The 17,992-nt window shown below is 44.9% G+C and overlaps 1 protein-coding gene across 3 annotated transcripts in view; it reads left to right on the plus strand.

Moving 5' to 3' along the window:
- WDR25 (WD repeat domain 25) overlaps positions 1-17,992 on the plus strand; it is a 102,734-nt gene that overhangs the window by 63,490 nt on the left and 21,252 nt on the right. For all 3 annotated transcript variants that reach the window (XM_044272735.1, XM_044272733.1, XM_044272734.1), the window contains exon 4: positions 1,758-1,888. In XM_044272735.1, coding sequence (XP_044128670.1) covers positions 1,758-1,888 — 131 coding nt within the window. The remainder of the gene's footprint in view (positions 1-1,757; positions 1,889-17,992) is intronic.

Raw genomic sequence — 17,992 nt, forward strand, 5'->3', positions numbered from 1 at the left:
AATACAGGGGAACACCAGTGTGGCCAGTCATTGGTTGCCATGATCATGTGATGAGACCAGAGGTCTGCAGCGGTAAGAGAGAGTGAAGGAGCTGGAATCTAACGGTGGGGATCTTGTAAGTAGGTGTCCCTCGCCAGGTCCGGTCACGCTGGGAGATTTTGCCACTTCCGATTCAGCGCTGAGCTCCTGTATCCACTGCTTCCAGTCTTTGCTGATGTCCCGTCAACATGCAAGTCTTCTCGGTTTCCTTCTTTACTTTTTTGCTGCTGCCCCTCCCCCGTTCTTAGCACATGAGATGGCAGACACATTTGTAGAAGTAGTCTGTCTCCACGATTCTGGACTATTATCTGTGGTAATACATGAGTAGTCCTGCAGACATTGACTGCTAATTTTTATTTGCCTTCTGCCTTTCACGTGTAATGGGGAGGGGATAACACACAGAAGGAATAGATTAGAGTCTAGGCCTCAAAGCTAAGGGAGAGGGATGGTGACCTCCTAGGAATCCATAGACCTCTCCCTGACTCCTGCCAGTATGAGTAGACCCTGAAGGTGGAAATACTATACACCAGAACCTTAGCCCTGGAGACCCTGGAAGGCCCTAGGAGTGGTGGCAGGGAATGAGACTACTGGTTCCTCCCCAGATGAAGGAACCAGCGTCTCCCTGAGGCCTGAACAACAGCACACAGCGAACAACAAAAATGCTAAACAAAATGCACTTAGCTTAAAGAAGGATGGAGGAGCAGGAGATCCAAAGGAACAACACACCAGCTCAACCAACTCCAGCAGGAAATATCAACTGCCTGGTAAGCAGTGCGAGTCAGAACTAAATAGCCTCAGTAATGACCACAAGCTGCACCTGACGAGGTGTGGTCATTACCAAACAGCACTGCAAGGAGAAAACAGACTGTCAGATACCCTCACGTGCCGCCAGTCTCTCAGATCTTCTTACCTCGGTCTTGGGAGGGACCGTGACCCTGCCCCCTGTTCCCTCACTGTCGGCTCTCAAAACTGCAGTGAAAAGCACAGCCTGGACTGCTGTGCTACGCTAGCATAATGGAGAGGACTCCTGTGCGCATGTGCAGCAGTCCAAACAATGTATTTCAGTGCAACTTTAAAGCAGCGAAACTTTGGGGGGGGGGGGGGGTAGGAAAAAAAAAAAAAATGGGGATCTGGACTCCTGATCTGCAAGACTACGGATATATTACTGCAGGTAATAGTCCAACATCCTGGCGACAGATTCCCTTTAAGAAAATTGCCAGGAAGGGGATTGTGACATCAAAAACATGTCGGAGCGAACACAAGCTGTAATTAGGCAGGAAAGACTTAGTAAATTACAGCGGCCTCTGAGTTGCACGCCTCGGTTTATATGACGCAGTCGTCCTCAGCTGTCAGACTCTTCACCAAAGGTTTTGTTAATAAACTTTTTGTATAAAACTACCGACTCGTGTTCATAATTCCGTACGTAATTACATCTCAAGCGGTGTTGGCATGGCAACCGTGCCCCCTCCCCTTGCTTTAATATCTCTATGTTATTTTCCTTAGGGAAATTAAGTGAGTCCATTCACACGTTCTGTGCTGTACATTAAAGCAAGGGAATGAATGCAATTTGCTCTTAATTAGATACGGGTACGAAATAAAAAGCAAAAAAAAAACAAAACAAACCTGCACCTTAATTTACACATGTGCTTCTTTTAACAATGGGCTAATTACTAAAGAATTTGTGTAGGTTAATAAAATTTTTCCCTTTTTTTTTTAAGGGAAAGACCTGTTCACTGCAAAGAACGAATGCAAGATTAGCGCCGTCCGGTTTCACCCATGTGATCCGAATATGTTTATATGTGCTGGCTTTTCTCCTGCGATAACGGCCCACGACATACGGATGGGTAAGGTATGGTACCTGTTACTGCAGACCAACTTAGGGAGGAGGTTTAGGAAAGGAGCAGGGCTTAATGATCTTTTTGTCCTGCTGCAGACAGTGTGGAGGGGGAGGCTCCTGCTGCTGCCGCCACTTGTCTTGCAGCCAGAGACAGGACAGTGAGGAGGAGAAGGGGGGACAAGGCTGAGTTCCTGGGACACAGAGAGAAGATTTCTTTATATATTTCACTGGCCAGTGGAGAGCCATAGGCTCCTGTAGGCTTTACTTATTTTGAGCTAAAAATCTTTTTTTCAGTCGGTCTTTTCTTTTTTTCTGAGATGCTTGGCAGCCTGTGGATTTTCAGTTTTTTTTTTTTTATCAGTTTAGGAGCTGACGGGCTCCTTATCTCTGCTCTCTGACATTATAATCACTCATTATAGCTCAGTTCTTATGTTACTGACTTCAATAAGTGTTTATGACCTCTTAGTCGTTTAGAGATGAGGTTTATTAGATGGCAGGCACAAAGTGAAACTGAAAGTACCAGTCACACAGCTAGAAAAACAGTTCACTTTTTGTAACAGAATGGCTAAATATTTTTAATAAAGGCCAATTAAAAGTATGATTTTCAGCCACAAATTAGTAAAATGCAATCATAAACAAAAATTGCCTCCGAAACGCTGATCAAACCTGTCCCTGCCTTTAAGACAACTGGTTGCAGCAGTAGCCCCTTCGCCTCCTGTTCATAATTAGGGATGAGCGAATCGACCTCGGATGAAACGTCTGAAGTCGATTCGCATAAAACTTTGTACAATATTAAAACAAAGTTTTCTGCGAATCGACTTTGGATGTTTCATCCGAGGTCGATTCGCTCATCCCTATTCATAATATATAAGATAAATCGACTACTGTGTTACCATTCCCCTTCTCAATTGGGATTGTCCCTACACAAGCTTACAAGGAGAATGATGGCACCCAGTCACCTATTTAGTCACAATACAGAGTTACAAGAAAAGCTGGACCAGAATAGTTACCGTATGTTTGCTTTAGTAAAAAACAAATAAAAATATATATATATAAAATTAGGGATGAGTGAATAAACTTCGGATGAAACATCTGAAATCGATTTGCACAAAACTTTGCTACAATACTGTACGTACAGTATTAGAATGTATTGGCTCCGATGAGGCGAAGGTATTGCTTTGCGAACTAACACGGGACTTCAGGTAATAACTTTTTGATTTCTACTGTAAAAAAAACATTTCCCTAACTTGGGTTCAGTTCCAAGTGGAAATGTTTTTTTTACAGTATAAAATAAATTTATGAAGTTATTACCCGAAGTCCCGCGAGACTTCGCAAAGTAATAACCTCGGCTCATCGGAGCCAATACATTCTAATACTGTACGGAGCGCTCGCCTTTAAATGTAAACTATACCCACTTTCTTCCGGTTTATTGGAGCGGATCTATACATGAAAAAAACAAAGCCGGGGGGGTTGGAATGGTCGACAGAAACGCTTCTCTGTACAATATATGCAAATTGGTAAATTGTAGCTTCGGAGGGGTTGCCATGGTAACCACTGTGCTAATGATTTTTATTTATTTTTTTATGAAAACTTTTAGCATTTTTTTCCCTTTATTCTGTTTCTTCTGTCTTCTTGATGCAGGTTTTATTATGAAACTGCTCTAATTCCCTAATGTATTTTGTAGCAGCTTAGAGAACACTAGTCAGTGCTGATTGTGGTGAAGGAACCTGGCGCTGAGACAAGGTCCTCTACTCCGATGACCCTCGAGAAGAGGCTGTAATAAAGCAGACGCGACGGGTGCCCTTTAAAGAGGTTGGTCCACGAACAACAGTCATCTGTGCGCAGGATGGGTGATAAAGGTATGATCGCAGGGGGTCCAACCAGCGTGACCTGTATGCGATTACGAGAACGGAGGGTGAGTGGAACGGTAGTGCATGTGACCACCGTCTCCTCCATTCACTTCTGTGGGACAGAGATGGCAGAGCCTGGACTCCACAGTCCCGTGATCACAGGGGTCCCAGTGGTCGGACATATAGTGATCATACATTTATCACCTATCCTGTGGATTGGTCATATTGTTTGTGATCCATCCCCCTTTAAGATGGCCCAAGTGCTACTCTCTGAACCGTCCAGAGCCATCCAACCCCCCCATTATAAGTCATATGAGAAGTTGGGGTAAATGGCTGCGCCTACGTGATCGGTTTATGCCCATTGGACCTCCAGTAAATGCCCCATTAAATATATATACATGTGGCATCGCCTTGAGTTATTGTATTTTTTTCGATTGTTTTTAACCTTTGGTTTGCCAGATGTCCACATGACTTAACGGCAGTGTTAGTTCGTAACCCGTCAGTGAATCAGCTGCCACCTGTTTGCCATGCAAAATGCCCCCCTCCCGCCCGCCTCTCCCTCCGTAATTGGCTCCGCACTTCTGCCAGCCGTCTAGTGAGAGCTCGCCTTTGTTTCCCATGATGATCGGTTCATGGAGTGTTTGTGCACAATGTTTGGCCACTGTCCTGAGCTGAATTTCCATCTCCAAATTATGCCAGGCAGAAATAATTCTGATTAATTATGGGGAACTGGCGCCTAATTACCGTAACGTTGGCTTGACAAACGCGAATGAAGCCCTCGCACATCGAAGTCACGCTTGGATTGGTGGTGACTATTTTTGCAGTCCCTCTAATGTCGTCCCTTTTTGCCGATATCATTTTTAGACTTAATTGTATTCTTGTTCGTTAGAAGGTAGAGTGGGACTGGGGCACACGGGGCCCCTCCAGATTGAGAACCAATACCAAATGACCCTCTTAGTGGATGATGGGTGTATTTTATCAAATGTATCTCATTTACACATAGGGCGATATCTCGTCTATTAGGATTATTTTCCACTCACTTAACTTTTATTCCACCACATTTATTAGACTCTCATTTGAGGTATGAGAGTAATATTTTAAAATGCTGCAGTATAGCTCTCAGTATTATCGGAGTATATATTCGGAAACTATATGTCTACTGCCTACGGCCTCAGCAGTGACGTGGTTGTATATACTGGTAAATAGCGCGCATACACCAGATCTAACTACCAGAATACAATCAGCATATTATTTCTACCTGCCTAACTGTGCTCCTACTGCATTCTCTAAAAACACCAACTAAACGCTGCTCCCCGACATGGTTCGCCATAAAAAAACGGAGCCCTCAGGCGAATCTGGCACCGGTGAAACATGTCGGGGGGCGGTGTAGCGTTTAGGGTCCATTCACACGTCCGTAGTGCATTGCGGATGTGCAATACACCCCTTGGTCAGTGATTTCCCTTAAACCAGATGAATCCTCCTTTGCGCCATTCCTACCCTGTCATTAGTTGGGATATCGTATATATCTGAAAATTGTGCAGACTGAGTTTGTACATTGCCAGTGACTGGCATGCTGCAGCGCGGAGCACAGCCTGCTGCCTTTCCTGTGCCTTAGGCCTGCACCTGTTCTTCTCTAGTGTCTTGCTCTAAGTCTAGAATGATTCTATATCTTATGTGAGGCGTACACAGATATCTGTCATCCGAATGCTTATTCACCCAACGGTGATTCTTCACATCCCCGCATACGCATGGATGCTGAGCATGCACGTCTTGTGAATAGGGAGTATGCCACTAACGCCACTGGTGGCAGCTTATCTACCCTGTGAATTAAAGGATTGGGCAAGTTGGAATCCCACAGTCCGATCCTTTCTTTTCTGGCATCTGCTGTTGTGGGAAAGTCTGTACACCGCTATACACCTTAGATTGTCGGCAGGCCTGATAAAACTGCCTCATTTGACCGACATTTTGCCAGCTTTAGTGCGGCATTACCTTTTAAAGGGATTATCCCATGACTAATGTAAAAAAAAAATGACAATCTGATATCGTATAGTACATGATAGTCTCTTTCTACCAAAGCCAGAATCGGCCCTGTCCCCCACACGGATCCAGAGATCTCCCCATTCATTGCTCTGCTAGATTTATATCAAGCTGGCAGCTCGGGGGCGTGTCCTTTCTGCTGCAGCTCAGGGGGCGTGTCCATGCTGCCCCTATCTCGACTCAGGAGGCAGTTGGAGCGTTAAACTGAGCATGTGCGACCATCTCAGTGAGCAGGACAAAGAAATAGGAAAAAAACAAACAGCAGGTGGCGCTATACAGATACATTTTATTGAATAACTGAATTTTTAATTACATGTAATTACAAAAGTATAGAATATTTTTCGTGGGGCAACCCCTTTAAGTATTCCTGGAAGAAGTCGGCCTTGTGCTTACACTTGTCCCCATGACAACTCTTCCTGCCCGGTGTTCTGGGATTTCAGCCTCGTCCACTGCTGAGCGCTGATGCATGCGCCCCCTGTGGGCACCAACAAGGCACTGTGCCATGGCCGCCTATGGGACGATATATACCTCAAGTATTGTTGTATTTACAGTGCTGCGAATGTAAATCGTAGAAACAAGATCCGGTAAATACCAGAGCCTTAGTTTCCATAGTAACCGTGTGTGCACATTAGGGCCTGTTACCGAATTCTCCCGCGCCGGGGTTAAATCGTGCGCTGTAATTGTTTCTGCTCATGAGACCGCAATAAACCCCTCTGAGCAACATTTTTGACCTTATTATCTCCTGCCCTCCCATCTGTCACAGCCATTAAATCTGCCATTAAAATCTACCAAGTACGGGACAGGGAGTTAATTCACCGCCGCCCGAGCCACATCTACAAAATGCCAGCTCCAGCATTCGTCGTGTGGTTGGCAACGATTTACTTGTGGAATTTTGAAAAGGATTTTATGAAATACCAAATAATAAAATTCCTTTAATCCGGCATTGACGGCCGGTAGGTGCTGGATTATCGGATGTGGGAGGTTGGAGTAGACGTTCAGATCTGTGCCGTACTGCCATCATTTTTGTTTTTATGCATGCCACATGAAAAGCATTTTGATGTCATGTAATTTATATTTAAGTCCTTCTCAATTTTGCTAGATCTCTGCATGCTGTCAGTGAGCAGAAACATTCAGAAAACCTGCCATGAGTTGGTTGTTCTGCAGAATACACAGGATAGATGATAAATATTGAATTGTGGGGGTCAACCACTAGGACCCCCAGCCATTCCGAGAACAGAGGGGCCCCAAGCCTCCTCTTTTGAGTTGAGCAGTAGCGTACGTCACGGTCCACCACGCCATTCACTTCTATGGGACAGACACAGACTGCGATCCCATAGAAGTGAATGGAGCAGTGGGCCGACGTGCTTACTATTGCTCCATTCAGAAAGGGAATTCACACACCTCCCCTTCTCAGATTCTTGGGGGTCCCAGCAGTTGGACCCCGATATCTATCGCTATCCTTTGGATAATACTATTTTTTTGTGTGTGGGATAACCCCTTTAATACATCGTCTCGATGGTAGTGTTAACAGTGAATGGATCCATTCACAGACAGCAAACAGAGATGTTGTACTGTATTTCGCCTCAACATGAGGACAACGGACCCATTAAAGTCAATGGGTCCACACTGTGATGCTACGTGCACACGTCCAGTATCCGTGTTTTGCAGAAACGTGGTTTGTAGACCACAAAACACTTAGGGTCGTGTGCATTGACTTTAATGGGTTCAATGTCTGCATTTTGCAGATATATTCTATCTATCTCATATCTATCTATCTGTCTTATATCTGTCTGTCTGTCTTATATCTACATATCTGTCTGTCTCATATCTGTCTGTCTCATATCTGTCTGTCTCATATCTGTCTGTCTCATATCTGTCTGTCTCATATCTATCTGTCTCATATCTGTCTGTCTCATATCTGTCTGTCTCATATCTGTCTGTCTCATATCTGTCTGTCTCATATCTGTCTGTCTCATATCTGTCTGTCTCATATCTGTCTGTCTCATATCTGTCTGTCTCATATCTGTCTGTCTCATATCTGTCTGTCTCATATCTGTCTGTCTCCTGTCTATCTCATATCTGTCTGTCTCCTGTCTATCTATCTATCTATCTATCTATCTATCTATCTATCTATCTCAGGGCTTGACAAATTTCCTTGGAATCTAGGAGCCAGCTAAAAAAGTTAGGAGCCAGGCGGAGCCGTGTCATAAAGCCCCCATAGTGCCCCCCCCCACTCCTCCATAGAGCCCCCCAATAATGCATGCAAGTATATAGGGCCCCCAGTAGATGCCCCCACAGTGCTCCTTCCCCTCTTTTCCACAGTGCCCCCCATAATGTGCCGGTATATAGGGCCCCATAGTGCTTCCCCTCTTCTCCATAGTGCCCGTCCCCCCATATTGTGCCAGTATATAGGGCCCCCACCCCCCCTTCTTGCCACAGTATACAATAAATAATAAAAACAATAAACACATATACTTACCTTATGCTGCTGTCAGTGATGCGATGCAGGCCTCTTCCGGCCTGTGTCCCGCACTGTACGTCTCAGGCGGCACGATGACGTCATCGCGCCGCCTGCACCGGCCTCTGATAGGCTACAGGCCTAGTGCCTGTAGCCTATCAGTGGAATGGGCAAGGGAGACGCCTCTCTCCTGCTCCTCCGCACCATTCATCTGTATCGCTGGCCTGAGGACGCGATACAGATGAATATGGAGATGAGCTCTTCCACAATGGAGGCGCTCATCTCCACTCCTGCTGCTTGCGGACAGAACGGGCCCCCCTCCGGCGCTCCGCACCCGTCGCCCGGGCATTTGAAAACGGGCTGACAAATACCCAAGCGCCAGGACCAAATTCCTGATCGCCATGGCGACCTGGCGCCTGGGATTTGTCAAGCCCTAATCTAGCTCATATCTATCTATCTCATATCTATCTATCTATCCATCTATCTATCTATCTATCTATCTATCTATCTATCTATCTATCTATCTATCCATCGCAGAACAGACATACAGATGCACAAAGATGACCTGTGTCCTTTCCACATCCATGTGACCGTTCTGTCCTATACTTGGCTACAAAATGTGGACTCAGTGGGTGCGCAGAAAATGCAGATGTGACAGACGGTATTCACATTTTGCGGATCTGCAATCTGCAGACCACAAAACACATACAGTCGTGTGCATGGGGCCTTGTATGGTCCTCCACCACCATGACTCCCCCAAGACGCCCTCTCTCTCTTGTGCATTATGAGGGTGCTGTGGATGAAACTTATGGGGTCACTAGCTGGCACTTTTAGGAACTTTCAGGCTGCCCTTTATGCGGAATTACAGCGTGCACAATGTGGGGCAGTAGCTGTCCTTTGTAGGGGCCCTGTGTCTTACCCCATTATGGGGACACTCAAGCTATACGGACATTAATGCGTGTGTGTCTTCTGTACTTCAGCTCTCTTCAAGTAATTGGCTTCACTTTTGGAGCGTTACAGAGCGCCACAGTCCACTGACTGGGTCATTTTAGGTTGGATCCCCCTTTAAATCACCAGCATCCTCTCTTATGCACAATGCAGAGGGTAAATAACAATATACTCAGTAACATTCAGTATGGAAGAAGGCGCTTCACTGATATTTTTGATAATACTAAGTAGAGACTTGACCTTGAAGTGAACGTCTTACTGGTAACCCCATAGCTCGGAGCCACGAGGCGAAACCACTGACCTCCAATTACCGCACAATCAATAAGTGTCCATTAAATTATTTGCAGGCACCAGGGGAGCGGCAGAGCGAATGTATCGTGTCTAACAGCAGAAGTATACGCCGGCGGTGTCCTTTATTATAGATCTATATTAAAGCGGCCACTCGGCTCGTCACCGACACTCTGCTCTTAATTACTCCGTGACTACCACTTGGGATCTGTTCACATTTCTGGTCACAGGTTCCATCAGGATTGTGGTATTTTTGGGGGCAAGATTATTAGTGCCGTCTGCAGCATTATTTTTGCTGCCAAATCAAGTCGATGGCGGGGGGGGGATCAGATCCTTCGGAAAGCTACTCCACCGCTATAGGGAGCCAGGGTGAAGAGAGCTGCAGAGGGAGGACTGCTGCTTTACCAGTTTAGTCCTTGCTTCAATCCATCCTTACTCCATGGGGTAAAGCCAAGAACCAACTCCAGACCCAACTTTTGGGCTAATAGTCATAACCAGACAGAAAAACATACATTTCAAAGGCTTGTCTAATGAAGATGGCCACTAAGTGGAAACTGTCAGCTGGTTGGTGCTGGTCTGGTTTCTGTAATCCCCGGCATTGAGATGTTATTGCAGCTGCGTCTGCCCATGAATGACATGGTGGCCATGCACATGAATGGGGGTCTATGTGATGCATGGTGGGGCCAGATGAGACTGATTTGGTTCTATGCTCTGGCTCTGAAGTAGGGGCAACACTCCTCACCTGGGAACCTCCAGAGACACCCGAAAAAACATCTGATTTCTTTATGGGGGATATCCAGGCATCGGGAAATGTAGTGCTACATGGCGGATCTCCATCCTGGCTCATAGAGGGAGGCATGAGACCCTCCTGTGTGATGTCCATATGTACAGAGGTTGCTATCTTCACGAGTCAACCCTTTTTAACTTATTTCTGCCCTGCACCATTTATTTACAGCATGGACAGGGAGATCCTTAATGTGACCCCCGGATAGTTGTACCGCGCATCTGAGTATGCACCATCAGCAGTGCGTATCAGCTCTAACATCTAGCCAATAATCGATAGCTGTTTACTTGCAGGTCCCAGAGGTGTGGATATGCCATAAAGATCTGTAAGGAGAACGCCCCTTTAATTACACATAATTGGTATCCCCGCAACCGCACAAAACTGGAATAAAATTAGATCAAAAAGTTTTATGTAGTCTGAGACAGTACCATTAAAATGTACAACTTGTCTCCCCAAAAAAACCACAACGCTTCTTCAGCGGAGAAATAAAAATGTCATTAATCTTGGCGTTCAAGAAAAAAACAACTGCATCCTGAAGGGATTAAAGTGAGTCTCCAGTTGTAAAAGAAATAAGTTTAAAAGGTGTTCATAGACATGTATGGTGTACTGTATCTACACCTCTGGGAGCAGCACCCATCTCCGAAATGGAGCCCTCCTTGAATGGCGAGTTGGTCACTCGTCCGCATCTCTCTACATTCACTTCTATAGGGTTTCTGAGAAGAGCTGAGCGCGCTGACTCACTAAGAGGTTAATGGAGAAAGCCCTGAATGTGCGGCCGGGGCACCAGTCAGTGCAGGCAGTCGGGAGACCCCCCCCCCCCGTTGTGTGACTCAAGACTATAAAATATCCTGTGGACGTGTCCTAAATGTCTGACTAGAATAGATCCTTGACCTTAATATGATGGGTATTTCTTATATACATTGTATCTATTCCTCATCCTTTTCAATATCTAAAGGCTATGGAAACCTTCGGGGCAATTTTTGTATGGTCGCATTTTACTTATTTTGGGCTAAACATAATTTTTTCAGTTGGACTTTATTAAACATTTTTAGCAGTTTTTGTGATGCATGGGGTTAAAAATCAATCTATTGGCAAACTGTCCCTCCTGAGTTCCGCCAGCTGATGGCTCCTGTGAAGCCTTATCTCTGACCTCGAACACTCACTAAGCTAAACTTTGATAATCAAACCACTAAGAATATGGCTTAAATGAGTGTTCATGAGCTGTCAGGAGATCAGAGGTTCGCTGGCCCGTTAGCTGGCAGAACTCAGGAGGGACAGTCTGCAAATAGACTGATTTTTAACCCCATGTATCACAAAAACTGATGACATTTTTAAATAAAGACCAACTGAAAAAATTATTTTTAGCTCAAAAGGAGTAAAATGCAATCCTAAAAAAAAATTGCCCCGAAGGTGTCCATAGCCTTTAAGAGAATAGAAACATTACTGATCGCGCCCAGCTGACCCAAGGCAGAGCTCGGATACGCTGTCACGTCCTGTACTTGTGCCTGTTGTACATGAAGGGGTCCAGGGGCGTTGCCCTTTAAGTAGAACATCTGTCCGCCGCCTGTCTGGATACATCAAACCAAATGCTTCCATATTGTCAGCAAGCACGAGGCTGATGAAAGAACCATAGAAGTTGTCTGCAATCAGTCTTCACATCAGAGGTTTAGTGAACCGTCCCAGCAGCCGCCTCTCGGTGACATCTCGGAACAAGGCATTCCTGAGCGGAGACGCTTTCATCTGTACAGAGCGGTTTTCTCCGCTCAGCATGAGCAAAATGGAAAACAGCAGCAGCAGCGGCGTCTGGTGTGTTCTGAATGTAGCGCAGGTCATGGAGACGCCACATTCCCTGCTATAAACCGGGCGCTGCAGCTATGAGCATGCCTGCTAAACATAACCTGCGGGTGGCGGCTGTTTATCCTCGGTAATGTAGGACATTGCTCCAGGCATCGGGGGTCTATATGGCCGCTATAACATGGGTAATCCACTGTGAAGTCACAGGTTCTCCCACATTTCAACCTGGTCTCCTATCCATAGGATAGAAGTGTCTGATCAGTGGGGGTCCGACCGCTGGGACCTCAGCTGTCACAATAACAGGGGCCCTGCATCCCCCCCCCATATGAATGGAGCAGAAACCAAGCATGCCTGCTGCCTCTCCATTCATCCATGTTTTCATGTGTATACTGCCACATCGCCATATAATGTCCAGATATCTTCTACACGTTGCCCAGAGAGCGCCATGCAGTACCCACATGCAGGGCACGCAGTCCATACTTTGCTGAGATCCCTGGTGCATGCTAGAATGGCCAGCGTGTCGTACAGTGTTCACCTAAAGACAGATTGCCCCCACGTATTGTACAATACCTTCCTGGAGCCAGACTGTGCCCAGAAAGGGCACTTTGTCACTGAGGACAAAGTATGGCACTTTCTGTGCACAGATTGGCTCTAGGTGGGTACAGTGTGGCACTATGTGTGCACTGCAGGCACTAAGGGCATTATTTATCTGGGCATAGTAGGGCACTGGCTGCCCACATAGTCAACGTATGGCGCTCTGGGCACTGCCATATGATAGTGTGGGTACGGCGATATTTGGTTCTATGTGGGCACTGTATAATTGTGGGCAGATAGTGCCATACTATCCACAGAGAAATGGCGCATTTAGTGCCTGTCGTGCCCACATAGTGCCATATAGAACCCATACTCGGAAAGTGCCATACTTGTGTAGACTGTGTATAATTATAGGCAAAGTATGGCACTTTCTGCCCACGTTTTAGCTCTAGGTAGGTATGATATGGCATTTTGTGGGCACTGTAGACACTAAATACACAACTTATCTGAGCATAGTATGCCCAGGTTTTCCCACGGTCATACAACACTCAGATAGCGCCATGTTATGCACAGATAAATGGTGTATTTCTTGCTTATGGTGCCATACAGTACCTACCTAAAGTGAAAACCTACAGTACTTTGGCCACAGTCATACAGTGCGGACATAGAGCCAAAGTATGGCACTTTCTATGCACCTAGGTAGGTACTATATGGGTACAAATGCGCTATTTTTCTGTGAATAGGAGGGCACTATCGTGCTCTATGTGGGCACTGTATGACTATTAGGGCAGATAGTGCCATACATCTCCTACCTAGAGACAAAATGTGCACAGAAAGTGCTTATCCTTCAGGCAATTAAAGGGATCAGTATAAAGGGGCAGGTATGTATCAGTGAGTAGTTACTACGTATCAGAGAATTTCTGTACATGCCCTTGACTCCCGGTGCTGATAGAAAGTTAATGCAAGGCACTTACTAATGTATTGTAATTGCCCACATTGCCTCCTTTGCTGGCTTGATTCATTTTCCCTTCACATTATACATGACTTGTCTCCATGGTTACGACCTCCCTGTAATCCAGCATTGGTGGTCTAAAAAAGCACCAACTATATGCACTCCCACAATCCCGGCTACCAAAGAGCCTGGCACTTTTTCCTATGGTGTGCAAGCATGACCACCGCTGCTGTATTACAGGGTGGTCAAAACCATGGAAACAAGCAGTGCATAATGTGATGGAAAAATGAATCCAGCCAGCAAAGGAAACAATATGGACAATCAATACATTAGTAAGTGCCTTGTATCAACTTTCTCTACAAGATAAATGCCCCTTGCTGAAGAGACATAACCCCTTTAAGGATGCGTGCACTGATATGCTGTAGATTTGCATCCATTAAATCCACACTATTTACAGCATACATTGACCTGTGGTACGGTTTTAAGTCTGCAGTCAGTTTATGCTGCGGATTTCCTCCTTTTGCAGTGCAAAGATCGGCTGCAAAATCTGCATGTAATTCACATATTTTGTTATGGATTTTGCTGCTGCAAATTACGTCCGGCATGCATGTGCCCTTGCTTTCTTTCATTTTGTATGCATAGGTGCCCTATGTGGGCTCTGTATGGCACGCACTGTGGCTTGTCTAGTAAGGTGATCACCATCACCATGCTCAGTTTTTATTAGCCCCACCAAAAAACCTTGTAGAAATTGCCACATTGAGGCCAGATTTGGATTAACTCTTTCTCCTTTAAAGCATTACTGACAGCATAATGTAGAGGTATGGTACTGCCTTCCTTTTTGTCCCTGTAAGTGATGTAGGCACAGATTGTACTGCCTTCATCTCTGGATTCTAAGTTATAAGACACAGATAGTGCTTCCTCCATGTAAATAATGTAGATAAGGAAACTGTTGCATCCCTCTATCTCCCGACTCCCTGTAAATGATACAGGCATAATCATAGGTAGTACTGCCTTCCCATCTCCATGTAAATAATTTAGGTACAGATAGTACTTGCTCCCTGTCTCTCCATGTAAATGATGTAGGTACAGATAGTACTGCCTTCCCATCTCCATGTAAATGATGTAGGTACAGATAGCACCGGCTCCCTGTCTCTCCATGTAAATGATGTACATACAGATAGTACTGCCTCCCTGTCTCTGTGTATAATTGTAGTAAGCACAGATAGTACTGCCTCCATGTCTCTCCATGTACATGATGTACCTACAGATAGTACTGCCTCCAGGTCCCTGTGTGTAATTGTAGTAAGCACAAATAGTACTGTCACCAGGTCTCTGTGTGTAATTGTAGTAAGCACAAATGGTACTGCCTCCATGTCTCTGCGTGTAATTGTAGTAAGCACAGATAGTACTGCCTCCATGTCTCTGCGTGTAATTGTAGTAAGCACAGATAGTACTGCCTCCATGTCTCTGCGTGTAATTGTAGTAAGCACAGATAGTACTGCTTCCTTGTCTCTCCCTGTAAATGATGTAGATACAGATAGTGCTGCTTCCCTGTCTCTCCATGTAATTGTAGTAAGCACAGATAGTACTGCCTCCATGTCTCTGCGTGTAATTGTAGTAAGTACAGATAGTACTGCCTCCATGTCTCTGCGTGTAATTGTAGTAAGCACAGATAGTGCTGCTTCCCTGTCTCTCCATGTAATTGTAGTAAGCACAGATAGTACTGCCTCCATGTCTCTGCGTGTAATTGTAGTAAGCACAGATAGTACTGCCTCCATGTCTCTGCGTGTAATTGTAGTAAGCACAGATAGTACTGCCTCCATGTCTCTGCGTGTAATTGTAGTAAGCACAGATAGTACTGCCTCCATGTCTCTGCGTGTAATTGTAGTAAGCACAGATAGTACTGCCTCCATATCTCTGCGTGTAATTGTAGTAAGCACAGATAGTACTGCCTCCATGTCTCTGCGTGTAAATGATGTAGGTACAGATAGTACTGCCTCCATGTCTTTCCCTGTAAATGATGTAGGTACAGATAGTACTGCCTTCCAGTCTCTCCATGTAATTGTAGCAAGCACAGATAGTACTGCCTCCATGTCTCTGCGTGTAATTGTAGTAAGCACAGATAGTACTGCCTCCATGTCTCTGCGTGTAATTGTAGTAAGCACAGATAGTGCTGCTTCCTTGTCTCTCCCTGTAAATGATGTAGGTACAGATAGTGCTGCTTCCCTGTCTCTCCATGTAATTGTAGTAAGCACAGATGGTACTGCCTCCATGTCTCTGCGTGTAATTGTAGTAAGCACAGATAGTACTGCCTCCATGTCTCTGCGTGTAATTGTAGTAAGCACAGATAGTACTGCCTCCATGTCTCTCCCTGTAAATGATGTAGGTACAGATAGTACTGCTTCCCTGTCTCCCTGTAAATGATGTAGGTACAGATAGTACTGCCTTCCTGTCTCTCCATGTAATTGTAGTAAGCACAGATAGTACTGCCTCCTTGTTGCTCCATGTAAATAAAAGCTCAGTTTGTCTCTGTGCCTCTTTGGCATTTGGAAAACGGGGTGATGGGGACTGTGGCTGCCATTAGTATTTGTTGCCCCCTGTAGGGGTAAAGAGAGTATGAAAAGATTTCACTCGAGGATGAGATTACTTGTGCAGTTTTGTAATATTAAAGGGAAGTGCCCTTGGATGGTTTTCTTGTTCTTTTTATTTAAAAATGTATAGATTAAAAAACAAAAACTAAAAAATTAACTGATTGTCCTCCTCCTCAGGGTGGTCTTTAGGACTAATGATCTCGGTGTGGTCGGACTGTAATGGGTGATATCAATATCGTTAAGGGGAAACGTCTCAATAAGTGGAAATTTCATTTTCTCCAGGATTATTTTCTGCTGTTGTTCTGAGTTTCCTTCCCGAGGCAAGAACCCAGCGGTTATTTCCAGAAATACCAGGTGGAATTGGCATTTAATTGTGTCTGTGCGGAAATTGGTCCCCTAGAGTATGAGACTTTCTGTGTACTAGAACTGCTTACAAGCATCACCCTGACACCAGAACACACACATACAGTTATATGAAGTCTATTTTTACTGCTGGTCCCGGGGCTGGGTCATGACACTGGATGTTGGCTTTTATTCCTTATGTATCATATATCGTAACATTTGGTGATGGGGGAAAAAATGGGATATTTTATTTTTAAAAGCATCCTAAAATCTAATTGTGAGCGGAACATGCCTTATAGGAATAAAAGGTCAGGGAACAAGAAAAAAACGATGTGGATAAATAGAACTGTAAGGGCTGTCACACGAGCGGATGCTGTGCGTGACATCCGCTGCGTGAAAGACAGCCAAGACCCGATGCAGACTGCAGAGGCACCGAGCATTAACATGACTTATAATGCTCCGTGCCTCTCTGTGACCTCTTTACTACGAAATCACAGTGAGATAAAGTTGTCACTGTCATTTTGTAGTAAAGAGGTCACAGAGAGGCACAGAGCATTGTCAATCATGTTAATGAAACAGCCCTAAAGAAAGCAATAAATCACAAAAAGAAAGCATTTAAATTAGGGATGTCCCGATACCATTTTTTTTTAGACTGAGTACGAGTACCGATACTTTTATTTAAGTACTCGCCGATACCAATTACCGATACCAATTATAACAATTAAATAAATAACACATTTATTTTGTGACCACTGACCAACCAAAAGTCCAAAAAACAGCCCCCAGCCTCTCATGTGCCCCCCAGCCTCTCCCTCTTATCCTCTTATCAACCCCCTCTGGTAACTCAACCCCCCCTAGTATTAATCATTGGTGGCAGTGGCCACAGGGGTCCCCCCCCCCCCCCCCCCCCCATCATTGGTAACAGTGGGCAGTTATATTCTTGTAAATAGGAGCAGTATTATAGTAGTTATATTCTTGTACATAGGAGCAGTATTATAGTAGTTATATTCTTGTATATAGGAGGCAGTATTATAGTAGTTATATTCTTGTACATAGGAGGCAGTATTATAGTAGTTATAATCTTGTACATAGGAGCAGTATTATAGCAGTTATATTCTTGTACATAGGAGCAGTATTATAGTAGTTATATTCTTGTACATAGGGGCAGTATTATAGTAGTTATATTCTTAACCAAATCTCTTTTTATTGAGAAAGCAAATAGATATAAAGTGCCACAATACAGCAAACGCCATACGCAGATGGCATCAGAATAGTGCAATCAAATATAACAAAAGTCAAACAAATGAGGGGGGGGGGGGGAACACAAATAGACAAACAGGACAACGGACAGGAATAAAGAAATACCAAACAAGAAGAAGGGAGGGAGGGAGAGGGAGGGAGGGGGGGTGGTGGGTTCAATAATGGCAGTGTCAGTCAGATCATGACAGGGTCTCAAGACGCCGGGTGGCGATAGGCTTTCCAGGGACTCCATATGTCCAGAAAACGAGGGCGAGTGTGAGATTCCCAGTGAGCCAGTT

The sequence above is a fragment of the Bufo gargarizans genome, chromosome 11 (genome assembly GCF_014858855.1).
Source record: "Bufo gargarizans isolate SCDJY-AF-19 chromosome 11, ASM1485885v1, whole genome shotgun sequence".
NCBI lineage: Eukaryota > Metazoa > Chordata > Amphibia > Anura > Bufonidae > Bufo > Bufo gargarizans.